This window comes from Bidens hawaiensis, unplaced genomic scaffold (genome assembly GCF_021521415.1).
Source record: "Bidens hawaiensis isolate Kalapana, Puna unplaced genomic scaffold, B.hawaiensis_p1.1 tig00012479_1, whole genome shotgun sequence".
NCBI lineage: Eukaryota > Viridiplantae > Streptophyta > Magnoliopsida > Asterales > Asteraceae > Bidens > Bidens hawaiensis.
In genome coordinates, this window is record NW_027492022.1 from 25,614 (window position 1) to 39,237 (window position 13,624).

Consider the following 13,624-nt stretch of genomic DNA (forward strand, 5'->3'; position numbering starts at 1 on the left):
TAGAAATCAGCATCTTCCTTAACCCAGGAATTATTCTGACATCTTTCAGAGTCCATGTAGTTCCTAAAGAAGTCTTCAAGTCGATATCCCCCATCCCGGTAATATCTAGAGCCTCATTATTCGCCAAACGGACTTTACCAAAGTTTCCTGTTCTAACATTCATTAGGCTCTTTGTGCTAAACGTGGCATGGAAAGACGCACCAGAGTCCATGATCCAAGACTCAACTGTGTTCTCAACACAACAGACTAGGGCTTCATCATCTGAAACTTCATTTGTAGCAGCATTTACTTCCGAAGTAGATTTTACTTCCTTTTTCTGTTGAGGTACTGGAGGGTTGGTACATTGACTTCTGAAATGCCCATTCTCCTGGCAATTCCAGCAGGTAATATCTTTTCTTGGTCTAGACTTGCTTCTTTTCTTAGATTTTGATCTACCCCTGTTGCCTCCTTTGTTCTTGCTTCTCCCTCTACCTTCAGCACTTAGCAAAGTGCTTGATGATTCTCCATTATTCCTCCTTCTAGAATCTTCATTCAAAATCAGGTCACGAACTTTGTTGAAAGTCAAGGCATCTGAACCAACTGAACTGGTGACTGCAGTGATAGTTCCTGACCAGCTGTCAGGTAATGAAGACAAAAGTAGGCAAGCTTGCAATTCATCATCAATCTTGAACTTCACCGATGATAAACGTCTCAGGTGAGAATTGAAGGTGTATATGTGTTCGGTAACAGAACCTCCCTCTTTCATGCGTGTGTTTACCAACTCCCGGATTAGGAACACCTTATTTGCAGATGATGGCTTCTCATACATGTTTGACAACGCCTCCATGATTCCACGCGCTGTGGTTTCGTCTAAGATGTTGTACGCCACGTTCATAGACAAGGCAAACCTAATTGTTGACTTCGCCTTCTTGTCAATAGCTTTCCACTCATCTGTAATCTTTTCTGGCGGTTCCTCCAAAGCCACATCTAGATCTTTCTGTATTAGCAAATCCGTGATTTGCATCTTCCACCATCCAAAGTTTTGTCCATCGAACTTCTCGATTTTCGTTTTACCCTCATCAGCCATAATACCGGAGATCAAAGAGTGAGAGCCAACACTGGCTCTGATACCACTTGTTAGGTATCACGTGTACGCGGCTGACCCGAAAGGAGTCGGATAGGGCAACAGAAATCAATACAATACAACGGTATTTCTAAAACGAAAATGTGCAGCGGAAGCAAACGAGAAGTATAACGGAACAGAAATTAATAACCCCAAAAATAATCAAAACACGAACCTGAAACAAGCGACGACTTCTGTTTCTATTAACTGACTTGTTCCTGTCGAATGATGATGATGGGTGGTTGACTTTTGCAATACACTATTGCAAAATTAATTGATTAATCGGTGGTGACAGTAGACCTTTTTGCAAACAAATATCAAAACTCCACTATGTAATAATGATTGATGGCAGTAGACTCACGAGCTAATCACCAAAAAAACAATCACTACTGTTGCAATATATTAAATAATTATGGTAGCAGTGGCAGTGGGTTTTACGAACACACAATTACAATTGTAAACAAAACAATAATTATAATAATCGTAAAGCAGAGAGAAAAAGATACGAACACGGGATTTACGTGGTTCGGTCACGGTGTGTAACCTACGTCCACGGGCAACGAACAGGGTCTCTTCTTTTATTGAGGTGCTCAAGAAATTACAAGATACAACATTGTTTATATAGGGAGGCTAACTAGGGTTTTATTTCTTCCTCCATAAGTTACAAGAAATAATATAAAAACGAGCCACTAAAGTTGAGTGGGTGGCCAGCCCATTCAACCCTTCTAGTCTTCAACTGCCCAACCCAAGACGGGCCGGGGCTACACCCGTATAGAACCCAACAGAATGTTGAGTTTATGTATATTGACTCTTATAAAAACTTTGATTTATGGTAAAAGTTTTAGCAAAATATGAAAATTTGGGACGGGATTCAAACCCATAAGTCCATAACTTAGGATTTAACCATATAAACACATAATCACTCTATCTACTTGTTTCTTTATAATTAATCCATAACTTATGTATATATGTAGAATTTGTTGATGATAATGGTACAAACTTTCAAAATAAACTATTATTAATATAATATATTGTTATTATTATTTGGCTGTAAATGAACCAAACGTTCAGCGAATAGTTCGTGAACCATTCGACGGAAAGTTCGTTTATGTTTGTTTGTTTAATAAATGAATGAACGTGAACAAAGCTCCCTTCAATTGTGTTCGTGAACGGTCGGTAGTGTTCATGAACGTTCGTTAATGTTTGTTTGCATATGTTGTTCATAAAACTTTTTTGTATAGTTATTTATCTCATATTCTTTAATTTATTATCATATCATAAAATAGGAAACCATATTCTCGCATTGTTTTTGCATTGCTCCAATTTCCTTTTTCGTAATTCACATTAATGAATGCGTCGATTTCAATCATTAGGCTCCGTCGTTTTATTTGTTTTCGTTTGTGTTCGCGAACCGTACATGAACACACTCATTACCTTAATGAACGAACACGAACATAAAATCTCATTTGATAAGTGTTCGTGAATCATTCATGAACACGTTATTTTCTTAACAAACGAACATGCGCATGGTCGTGTTCGTGATCGTTCGATACGTTTTGCCGCCCTAATTATTGTTCATGTGTCTTCGAAGTTACAAGATTTGGGTTACCAAGTCAATCACGAAGAAGATTGGCCCCTACTTGCTATTTATATCAACACTCCACCCATACACTTGGAACATCATCCAAAAACAATGGACGTAGAAGATAACACCCGACCCGTATCCATTCCCCATGATCTCATATCCGAAATCCTCCAACGACTCCCCGTAAAATCCTTAACCCGGTTCCGGTCCGTTTCGACTCGATGGAACTCCACCATCATCCACCCATCATTCTCCAAATCCCACTTCTCCCACTCCGCCACTGCCGGAGCTTCCACCACCCTCGTTCTCACCTTCATCAACCGCTTCAATTCCGAACGTACAATCTTCTCGGTCACAATTCCGTCTAACGAAACGAAATCTGTTCCAAACCCGACCCATGTCCTTACTATCCCCGGGTTCGCCCACCCGTTTGTCTCGCAGTCGGTTAACGGGCTGATTTGCTTCAATTTAGGATCCATGTGTGTTTGCAATCCTTCCACTCGTAAATTCGTTAAGCTTCCATGGACGCAACCGGAGATGAACGCGTCGTCGCCAGCGTGTACACATCACCGTACAAACGTCTTCGGGTATTGCTTATTATTGATCAAACTATTTATAAGAGTATAAATAGTTAAATACTAATATAAGAGTATAAAGAGAATAATATTAATACTATAAATGGTGCAAAAGACCTTAGCTTTTTTCCAACCAATTATATTCACGCATTCATATTTCTATATCAATAAAACAGTAAATTATAATTGCGTTATTAGTTGATATTAGTTAGACAAATATGTTTTTAATTGAAAATTGTTAGACAAATATGTTTTTAATTGAAAATTGTCATAGCACTTGTGAATACATGGCACTCAAGTTTTCACTTTTTTTTAATTAAACCATTATACATAGTCTTATGCTAAAGATAATAATCTAAATCATAACTAATATCTTTTATTTGACAGGTATGACCCAGTGTCCAACGCACACAAGGTGCTGGACAGCTGGATCACATGTCACGAAAACGATGAGATAATCGTGGAGCACCGAATTTTCACCATCGGGTCCCGCTCCAACAAGTGGCGAAGAATCACCGGCGGCCCGCTGTTCTTCCCATTTAACGAGAGCGTGTGTATTAATGGACAGGTCTATTTTAGGGCTTTTCCGAGTATGTTAGCTTTAGATAAACCCGTCATGGTCGCTTTCGACCTTGATCGTGAAGAATTCCAGTTAATCGAGATGCCCGATAATGCGATTTTGGAATCGGAAGAAAGTGTTCTAATGGAACATGATGGACGTTTGACCATCGTTGACCATCAAGGTAATGTTTTTCTGATGTGGATATTAATGAACAAGACGTGGGTTAAGAAGCGTGTAGAAATTCCGGTGATGTATAGTGAGATAAAAGATCGCCGGAGGTGTAAGCTCGCGGGGACCACATTTTCCGGCGAGTTGATATTTGCGGAGAAGAGTTTGGTGAGTCCGTTTTTTGTGTACTTGTATGATGTTAAGAAGAATGAAGTGAAGAAGGTGGGGATTTGTGGGCTGACGGATTTTGAGTTTAAGTTCGGACATGTTTTCATGAATGTTACGAGTGTGAACGAACATGTGGAAAGTATTATGTCTTTGTCTTAGGTGGTCCGATGGTACATGTTTTACTTTATGACTTAGAGATATTATAAAAGTTTTTAGAGATATTTTATAACCCTTTTAAGATACGTGTCATTCACTATTTGATGCTAAATCGCAATATGTGACAGATGTGGTAGAAAAATTCAGGGTTATTTAAAAATAAAAAAAATTAGACCTAAATCTATGTTAATATTTATTCAAGGGTATCTGATATATAAAGCAAATACAAAAAAAAACTGAATTAATTTTGCATTTCGTTAAGAAGGTTAAGAGGCATCTCGTAATATACCCCTGCTTGTATACTACATCCGCCACTAACCACACTACTTAAAATATGAAATTGTGAATTAAGTTTCATAACTATTTTTCTAATTTATTGTTATTTTTGTAAGAAACTGATGTTATATAAAGAGAAGATGCATAATGGTTATAAGCTGAAGTCAAGCTACACACGTGAGCTTGGTTGCTAAGACCCAACGAAGTTGTAGCATATAATATGTTGAATTAGGTTTAGAAACACCTAAAAGAACAAAAATAAAGGTTTTAAAGAATCACTATTTTAAAATCAAAAGAAGTATATGTTTTTTCATCGGGTAAGTTAGTGTTCTATATCGGTTCTTATTTATATGTGTTTTTGTTTATATATAACTATTCATAAATTTCTTCAATTGAAAATTAAAAGAGAAAAAGTTGTCTTAAGATTTTCTAAACCGCAATTTGCAAACAAAAGCAAAACAATGTTGTTAAGAAAGGGCTCTCATATTCAATATCAACTTTGAGCCTCTAAAATGGTAGTGTTCCCTAACACGAGAGACCTTATAGGTAATAATTGAAAAACCTAGTCTAGATCCATACCCAAATCCGACCCAAAATATGTGGAACATGATGCATGAAATGTGGGACAAAGACTTATAGGGAGTATTTTAATTTGAATGTTTCTTTTAGTTGCATGATTGTTTTATTAGTTTCTCTATTTTTTTTATTAATTGTCACTATCTCTAAGTTTTACATACCTAAAAATACGGTGGGATTAATTGTTGAGAGGGACTTGATATTTTATACTGGATATTATTTGCATAAAATTTTAGGTTTTAAAGCTTCCGTGAACAAAAGATCTCCGGTTATTGATGTATTTCAGTGATTCGGTATTAGTTCTTGATCCTCCTTCGACATCTCAATGATTTTAGAGTTGGTAATATATGACATAACATATTAACACGACATTACTTAAATGCAATGTTCAATAAGTTTAAGTTAAAAGGGTTCGGGTTATAACCAAGTCTTATATATTAATTTCATGATTGAAAAGATGTCTAAGTGAGTTAAATCCGGCTAAACATCTATACTGTTTATGATCATCGTAAGTTGTCTAAGTAACCACGTTAAATAGTTTGCTTATGCTTATTATACTTCACCATTTCACAGTTTTCACTTTTCACTAGTCTAACTTGATTTCAGTCGACAATAATCACTTTGTGTCACGTTTCAATGGTATTAAAATAAAAGCCAACTTCACCACAGAACCGAATTCCTTTATCCAACAACTTTGGGTCTTGGGCTTCCCTAACAAATAAAATAAAATAAAAAGAGACCAGATTTTATTTAAAAGCCCACTTCACCACAAAACCGAATTTAACATCTTCATTCTTCAATATTATGTTTCACCATACCGAATAAAATCCCATATACTAAAACGCAAAAGGTACAAAATATGAGCAGATTCCTAACGATCAAAAACTAATCCTACATCACATAACCGAAAAGATAGCCGAATCACCCTAACTAAATAATTTGAAAATTAACATAAGGTTATTTGAAAAGAAACGAGCCCTTCCATTATCAGCATCAGATCGACATCCTCAATAACATAATTCCGATTCAATGCGGTGTTTTATAAAAAACTGAAGGAGTTGTATAAGTACAACTTAGTTTTGTTTTTTGCAAGCTTTTGTAAATTTTAAATAGAATTGCCATTGTTATGTTTTCAGTGATCATACATGTACTGGATTATGAATCCTGTAATTAGAATTGCCAACTTCGTATTCTAGTTTGCTGGCTGTTGATCGTGTGAATGACCAATTTTTTGATATTATGTTTAACCAAACGCATTGTCGTAGCATATATAGGTAATAAAATTAATATATTAAAACATCAATATGGCTGTAGTTTAGTGGTAAGAATTCCATGTTGTGGCCGTGGTTACCTGGGCTCGAATCCCAGCACCCTCATATATGTTTTAAATTTTGGCATTTTTTTTTCAAATTTGATTGCACATGCATTCTGGATCAAGTTTTGCATATCACTTTTTAAAATTTTTATTGTCTTGTAAAAATTAAGATTCTTTTACTCAATTTTGTGTTAAAATGGCTTGTACGCAAAATCAATTTTTATTGAATGATGAAGATTGATTGTATGTTATATATATTATATTTACTCTATCAAGTAGTTAATAGGAAGTGGGCAGTTAATTTATCAGTTAAAGTTGTTGGATGTATTTACAAGAGCTTATCATTTCAATTCGTTTGTAGGAATTTTTGTTACATTGTAAGATTTGGGCCATTACAAAATAATTAGGTATAAAGAACCATAGACTATGATAAAACAAAATTAAAACGTTAATTACAACTAAAATCCGCTACCGATTAGATAGGTCACACGAGATCAATCATTGTTGAATTACCCTCACATGATCATAGCCATTACTTATGAGCTCTGCCATCTCCCATGTCAAGATTGACATGAGATTTTGGCGTTACAAACATTTCCATTATTAACGATAAAGTCTGCTCCAATTCTCATTAGAGATGTTGGATTCGTCTAAAGCGTTTCAAGCACCCTGAGGACTCATTGATACTACAAAATTGATACTACAAAATTCTATGCTTTGTCCATTGACAATTCTCAACTTGTTCTATAGCCTGGGTCGAGACTTTCAAAGAGGTCAGGTCACTCATTGTAGGATTACCGAAGCCTAATTAACCTTAAATTTCTCCTTCATCCAAAATCAATACGTTCAAAACACGCTTTACTTTCTCTCATGTCCACAAACAGATTGTGTAAATGTGTAATATTAAGATATCTATAAAACATAAAACTTATTTTATTTTACCCACTTTTATGCAAAATCCTTTTAGATTTTAAAATTATTCGGTTCTTGTGTTTCCAAGGCTGCTTTGTTAAAGAGTCAAATCAACTGTTCTTTAAATTTATAATTTATTTAGTTAGCAGTGGTTTAGATTCTGTAAATGGGAATAGCATAACCAATTATATTATATATATATACAATTTGCAACTTTCTGTTGCATTGATTGTTGTACATAATGCTTCATGCTTTGTGCATTTGTTTCCATGCACTCTCACTTATATTTTCCAGACCACAACTTCCACAATCTTCCCACCGCTTCTACCCTTTGGTCTCTTGAAATTGATGACCACTTTACAATCTCCATCAAGCCTTCTTAACCAAGACACAAGATCGAGTAAGTGTGTAACCTAGAACTTTCAAATTTGAGAAAAATAGTATGTTTGTGAAGAAACACTAACCGGATCCCGGGCAGATTACGGATAACCTGGGGGTTAGATAGATGTTTCCCACGAGGGGTTAGATCCGGCAAAGATGGTTCTTCTGATAACCTGCAAAACAGACACCGTGAGCTCGTCACTGAGAAGGGGGGGGGGTTCCTCCTTGTGACCACCCTCCGGCGTGAGAATCAGACTAGATTGCTCTTGAATATAAATGTATATTAAGAGATTGCTAGAGCAGATATCAGGTATAATATGTAATACGAGATAGTATATGATGATAATGTGATAAGATGAGATGATCATACCATTTGGGGTATTTATAGCCGAAGGTAGGTTTCCAAGAAGGTGTGGCCGGCTGAATAGTATTCCTGTTCTACCAACTGTGGCCTACGCACGTGCCCTGCTGGTAGTTGGTGGGTAGGCAGCGGCTGACAGTGACCAGGCCTGCTGTGTACTATTCCTTTTCCACCAACTGCCGGCTATGCACGTGGTATGACAGGAGTTGGTGAGTAGACAGCGGCTAATAGTGACATACAATACAAGAGCATGCTGCTCGCCATACTGTTGTCAATAAGCTGTCGTATCTTTGGTCAGATCTTTTGCCCATACCTCGTCAGGTACAGTACAGAAGATCTTCCCGTATCGTACGGACTGGCTTATTTGGGCGGGAGTATTCCCCCTCCCGCCTTTGTGCGGGATTGCTCCCGGCTTTGCTCATTCCTTCAGGTGACAACTGAATTATTGAGAGCTAAGTGCCTTGTGTGTGTAGCCTTGCTGCGCGGGTGGCCTTCCCTGATGGCTTGTATCCGCAGCTGCGGGAACAGGCGGAGTACTTCACCATTGGGAGGCATTTCCTGCGGGAACAGCTTGCGTACTGCGCGTAAGGACGTCACGTCTCTGAGCATGGTGGGTCCTGCGGATCCAGTTGGTTTCTGCGCAGACGTCTCTCTTCAAGGTGAGTCTTGCGGGTCCAACTGGGCTCTGCTGGGACCTACCTCTTCAGTTTGGTTAATAAATATGCAATATATGACATATGGTTGGTAATCACCATACACGTGTGTATGAAATAAACAGAGAACACTATTATGTTTAATCTGGATTTTAGGTTTGAAGTGGGTATATGAGTTTCTATGAATTCCGTCAAATTAGTGAAACTTGATGTCAGGTACAAGTGATTTGGAGTTAAGTAACGTTTATATAGAAACCCATGAATTTCATCACTGTATATGAAATTTGTATGCATCAAATGTCAAATTAAGCGTATTGCATATATATAAAAATATAGCACACCGAGTGTTTGATGAAATGACCCAAACAAGTCAAGTTTGATAGAATTGATGATTTCATGATGAATCTCTCCTTCTTCATAGCAGCTAGGCAATTTCAACAACTGCTTATTGTACGACTTTTTTTTTGTTGCTTTAAATACTAATTCTCAGTTGTTTCTTCTAACTATAGTGACTAAATTTTGACTTTGATATAGATGAGTGATATATCGCTTGATGATTAATGTTTTCCCCCAACCTATCTGTATAACAAATTGATGATCCACTTATGTTGCAAGAGTAACTTAAACGATAATCTTTATTGTACTAGCTTAATGTTGGTCAAAGGTAATGTCAACCGCGCCGCAACGCGCGGGGACTGCTTTCTAGTTAACCATACAAATCCGAAACGAAAGGAATATAACTTCACTGAAAAACAACTAAACAAACAAACCAACTATTTCATTTAATTTAATTTTAGGAAAATAAGGAATCAAAAAACCACAAAATAAAACCAAAAAGAATAACAATGGCACTGTCAATGTTGATTCTACAACTAGTGCTTGTCACACCAGTTTCCAAATCATGTATATGAGCAGCGCCTTTACACGAATTCTTGCGATTTCCTTACGCATCGCCCCACTTTCTTCCTGAATTCATCTCTTCTTTCTCTCCATTGTTTCTGCAATCACACCAAAATCCCGCTTTTACTTTTGAACTAAAAGATTTAATATCTTAAACCTAAAAAAGCCCATTTCAACTGAGCTTATTTCGGTCAGATGTTGTTTTGACCCTTATTCAATTTATATATTCTTTAAATGACATTCTGACCCGATCCAGCTTTGACCCGTTAGCCTGTCTGACTCCCCGCCCGTTTTGCCAAGGTTAACATTAGGCATGTAAACGCACATGAACAAATTTTTTGGTTCACTTAGTTAAACTAACGAACATCAACATGTCTGGTTTGTTCATTTTTGTTCATGAACGTTCAATCATTTAAATCCGTTATGTGCTGTTAAAAAAAAATATTTAAATCCGTTATGTTTGTTTATGTTCTAGCCCTGTTTGCGGTGCGCACATATGATGTATATATGTGTGAACCCTCGGGTGGGCAAAAGTGAAATTGCACTAATTTTGACGTTATTTTACTAATCTCGTGAAAATAACGTTAAAAGTGACGGACGGTTAATCAGGCATCATGTAGTGGCGTTGATAGCCGAAAGACAAGGGTACATGCACCGATCAGCCGGTGTCCCGATGATTGAGTGCTATGTGCCTTATGTCCAAGGCTTGATGCAAAACTACTATCGAGCCGGGGGTCTCACCGGAAGCAGCCTCTCTATCCTTATGGGGTAGAGGTAAGGCTGTCTACATCTTACCCTCCTCAGACCCTACTATAGCTTTGCTATTGGTGGGATATACTGAGTACGATGATGATGATGATGATGATGTTTGTTTATGTTCATTTATGTTTGTTTGTTTATTTGCGTGTGTTTAAGTTTGTTCATATTCTTTTAAATTTTTTAGGCTTATTACAATTTAATCTAGTTTTAATAAATTATTGGCCCGACATATTGTTGTTCACACTTACTTGATTTAGCTCAGCTACCTTGGTTCATCTATGTTCAATTATGTTCATTTGTTTATACTGTCAACGAACGAACGTAAATTAATGAACACTAGCATGTTTATTTTCTTAATGAACGAACACGAACAACAGACCCTCTTGTGATAACATAAATCAAGGAACGATAGAAAAATGTGGTTGTTACCGCAGCTTCGACATTCGCAGGGGATTCATCGTTGGGACTTGAAAGCATTGAAATAATGCTCAACACTATGCTTTCAACCTGTTATATAAAATAAATTTGAATTAAAAAAAACTAAACTAAAAGATGACAAATAAGATTCAAATTGTCATAATTTCTAAATGAAATCATCCTTCATAAACTTTTATGAAGATGACGACGTGAAACTTCTAGGAGTACATTAGCAGTTAAATTGGTTTTCTATCTAGGTTATATAAAACGGAGGCGATAGCTTCATGTATGGATGATGCTTGGTTTAAAACAGCGGGAGGCAATCAGAAACATTTTATCCCAAAAGCCGAGGTGCAAGGCACGCGTCTATGTACAACAAATAATCGTATCTATAACTCAACGTCTGTCTCGTTTGTTTTACATATCATTAAATCAACTTGTTTATCAAGTAAACCTTTCATAATTTTTTTGTTTATTCGTACAAATAACTCAAGCGCGCTCTTTTTAAACCAAGGAGAGGCGTTGCTCTACTTACAACCATGAATATTGAAATAATATCACACCGTATGTACAGGCGTCCAACGCTCACTCGCAAGCTCATAACCGTTAGGATCATCACCAGGAGGATGAAGAATCGATATACAAACCTTACCATCAGTATAAACTACAAAACACCAAAAAACTTAAAAAAATCAAGTCAAAGAATACAAATGCTTTAATAGTAACTAACTAATTAACTAAGTAACTAACCATTAGGATGCCAAATCTCAGAAGTAAACCTGACAGTTGGAGGGCTATTAGGGTAATTTTGAGGAAAAGTCATAATAGCATTAAAGAAACCACCTTCACTGCAACATTATTAATTAAACCCAAGTCAAATCACTAAATAAATAAATAGTCAACGGATCCTATAATTCAATAATTGATCAACAACAACAACATAATAATAATAATAATAATAATAATAATAATAATATAACGTATCAGGTGGTCCGATAATAGTGACGCTCCATTCGAATAGGTTGCCTTCGTCGACGAGACCCGCGGAGAATCCATCAACAGGGTTTTTACAGAGATCTGGAAATTAAATAATAATAATAATATGATGATGAAGAAATTGTAATGAAAAGGAAAGTAAAAAAGAGACCTTTGAGCTGTTTTTGAAGGAGGAGACTTGCTTGAGATGAATTGGACGCCATGGATTTGATGAATTGCTTAATGTATGGATTGAATTGAAGGTAAGATTGAGATGTAAATAAATAAAAAGAAGGAAGAATCAACAAGATATAGCCTGTATCTATGTTCCAAACTTAATTAGTACTTTCACTGTTTTTACTCCTACGTTGCTAAATTATAGGTGAAGCATAATAGAGTTCATAAGTTTATAAATATATTTATTACGTAACCAACATTCTATAAGATAAACTTTATTTTATATTGGAAAATTGGATGTTAAGAATATCTATAATGTTATTGGTTATTAATACTTCCAATTCAGAATATTAATGATGGTGGTTCTAAATTTTAATAAATCTACTTTTATTGGTTCTAAATTTTAAAGAAAAACTAAACATTTCAAACTGATGTTTTAGAGTTTTTAATCAAAAGAAATATTTGAGTCGATTGATGTAAACTTAGCCCAATGTGCTACAAACGACGAAACATTACTTTGATTCAGGTGTGTGAACTTTCAATTAACAAAAATAAAGTCGTTTGAATCACCGTTTCGAGATAAGGTTTATATCAGTCGACTCATATCCGTGTTTCGATCAAAATCCCTAAAACATCAGTTTAAAGTTTGGAAAAACTTAACGCCGTTAAGTTTATTTAAGTTGGGATTATTATCAACAAATGTTATTTTTTATTTTATTTTATTTTATTTTTTGAACGACCAACAAACATAGAATTGCCTAGGTACTCCGTATGGGGTGACCCAATGACAAAAGATCATCGCCAGCTGCCCGAACCAACCGTACGGAGCCTTTAAGCGCCTCCAAGTTATCTTCAATTTCGGGGAAAACTCACCGTCAGAAGACCCAGTGGTGGTAAAACCCGGACGCTCTCAGGATCGAACTGAATATTACAAAGATCTCAGGTCTTCCTTCATTGAGCCACTCATGCCCCCTCCAAAGTATTGTTAGTGGGGTTTGAACCTGAGTCTCCGTTGAGAAACTCGGGATTCTTACCACTACACCACATTAGAAAATACATCCACAAATATTATTTAAGTTGGGATTATAAAATCTAATTTGCCTTTTATATTTAAAACTTTTATTAAAATTATTGTTATGAATTATAGATAAATTTCATTTCTTAAGATACATTTCATTTCCTCTTTTCATATTGTGTTGCTATGAAATTAAAGTCTTATGAGACGCTATCCATGTGAATTACTTTTATAGTTGGATCGTACAAATAAATGGATACATGTAAAAATCTCTAAATTATTTCAACATTGTTTAATTAACTTATTATTGTTCTCTCTTATCTTAAACATAAGCTATATTCAAATTCATACCATTAAAGGTTGATTTAAAATCTTGTTTTGTACTGTAGAATATGTCTGGATTAATAATCAAAGGTCAAAGATTATAAGAAAATTAAAGCTTTAAATCGTGTCGTGATATTAATGGTTGGTTTTACCTTGGGTTGTTGCTAATTTGCTATAGGATATCATGAACCATTATATGCCGGCCACCTCCTTAACGTTGAAAGCCTTTTTTTTCCTTTTCCTACTGGTGAGACCCACCTTCATAGT

The 13,624-nt window shown here is 35.9% G+C and overlaps 2 protein-coding genes across 2 annotated transcripts; one reads left to right on the forward strand and one right to left on the reverse strand.

The window, feature by feature from the left end:
* Window positions 1–2,732: 2,732 nt before the first annotated feature.
* LOC143541241 (F-box protein At1g30790-like) lies at window positions 2,733–4,402 on the forward strand. Its single transcript, XM_077034115.1, has 2 exons — window positions 2,733–3,274; window positions 3,650–4,402. The coding sequence occupies exons 1-2, from the start codon at window positions 2,796–2,798 to the stop codon at window positions 4,317–4,319; spliced, it is 1,149 nt and encodes a 382-aa protein (XP_076890230.1). The 5' UTR covers window positions 2,733–2,795; the 3' UTR covers window positions 4,320–4,402.
* Window positions 4,403–9,527: 5,125 nt separating this feature from the next.
* Window positions 9,528–12,077, reverse strand: LOC143541246 (ubiquitin-conjugating enzyme E2 7-like). Its single transcript, XM_077034123.1, has 6 exons — window positions 12,014–12,077; window positions 11,841–11,943; window positions 11,617–11,714; window positions 11,430–11,530; window positions 10,879–10,956; window positions 9,528–9,788 (listed from the first exon to the last, which is right to left on the reverse strand). The coding sequence occupies exons 1-6, from the start codon at window positions 12,063–12,065 to the stop codon at window positions 9,711–9,713; spliced, it is 510 nt and encodes a 169-aa protein (XP_076890238.1). The 5' UTR covers window positions 12,066–12,077; the 3' UTR covers window positions 9,528–9,710.
* Window positions 12,078–13,624: the final 1,547 nt, after the last annotated feature.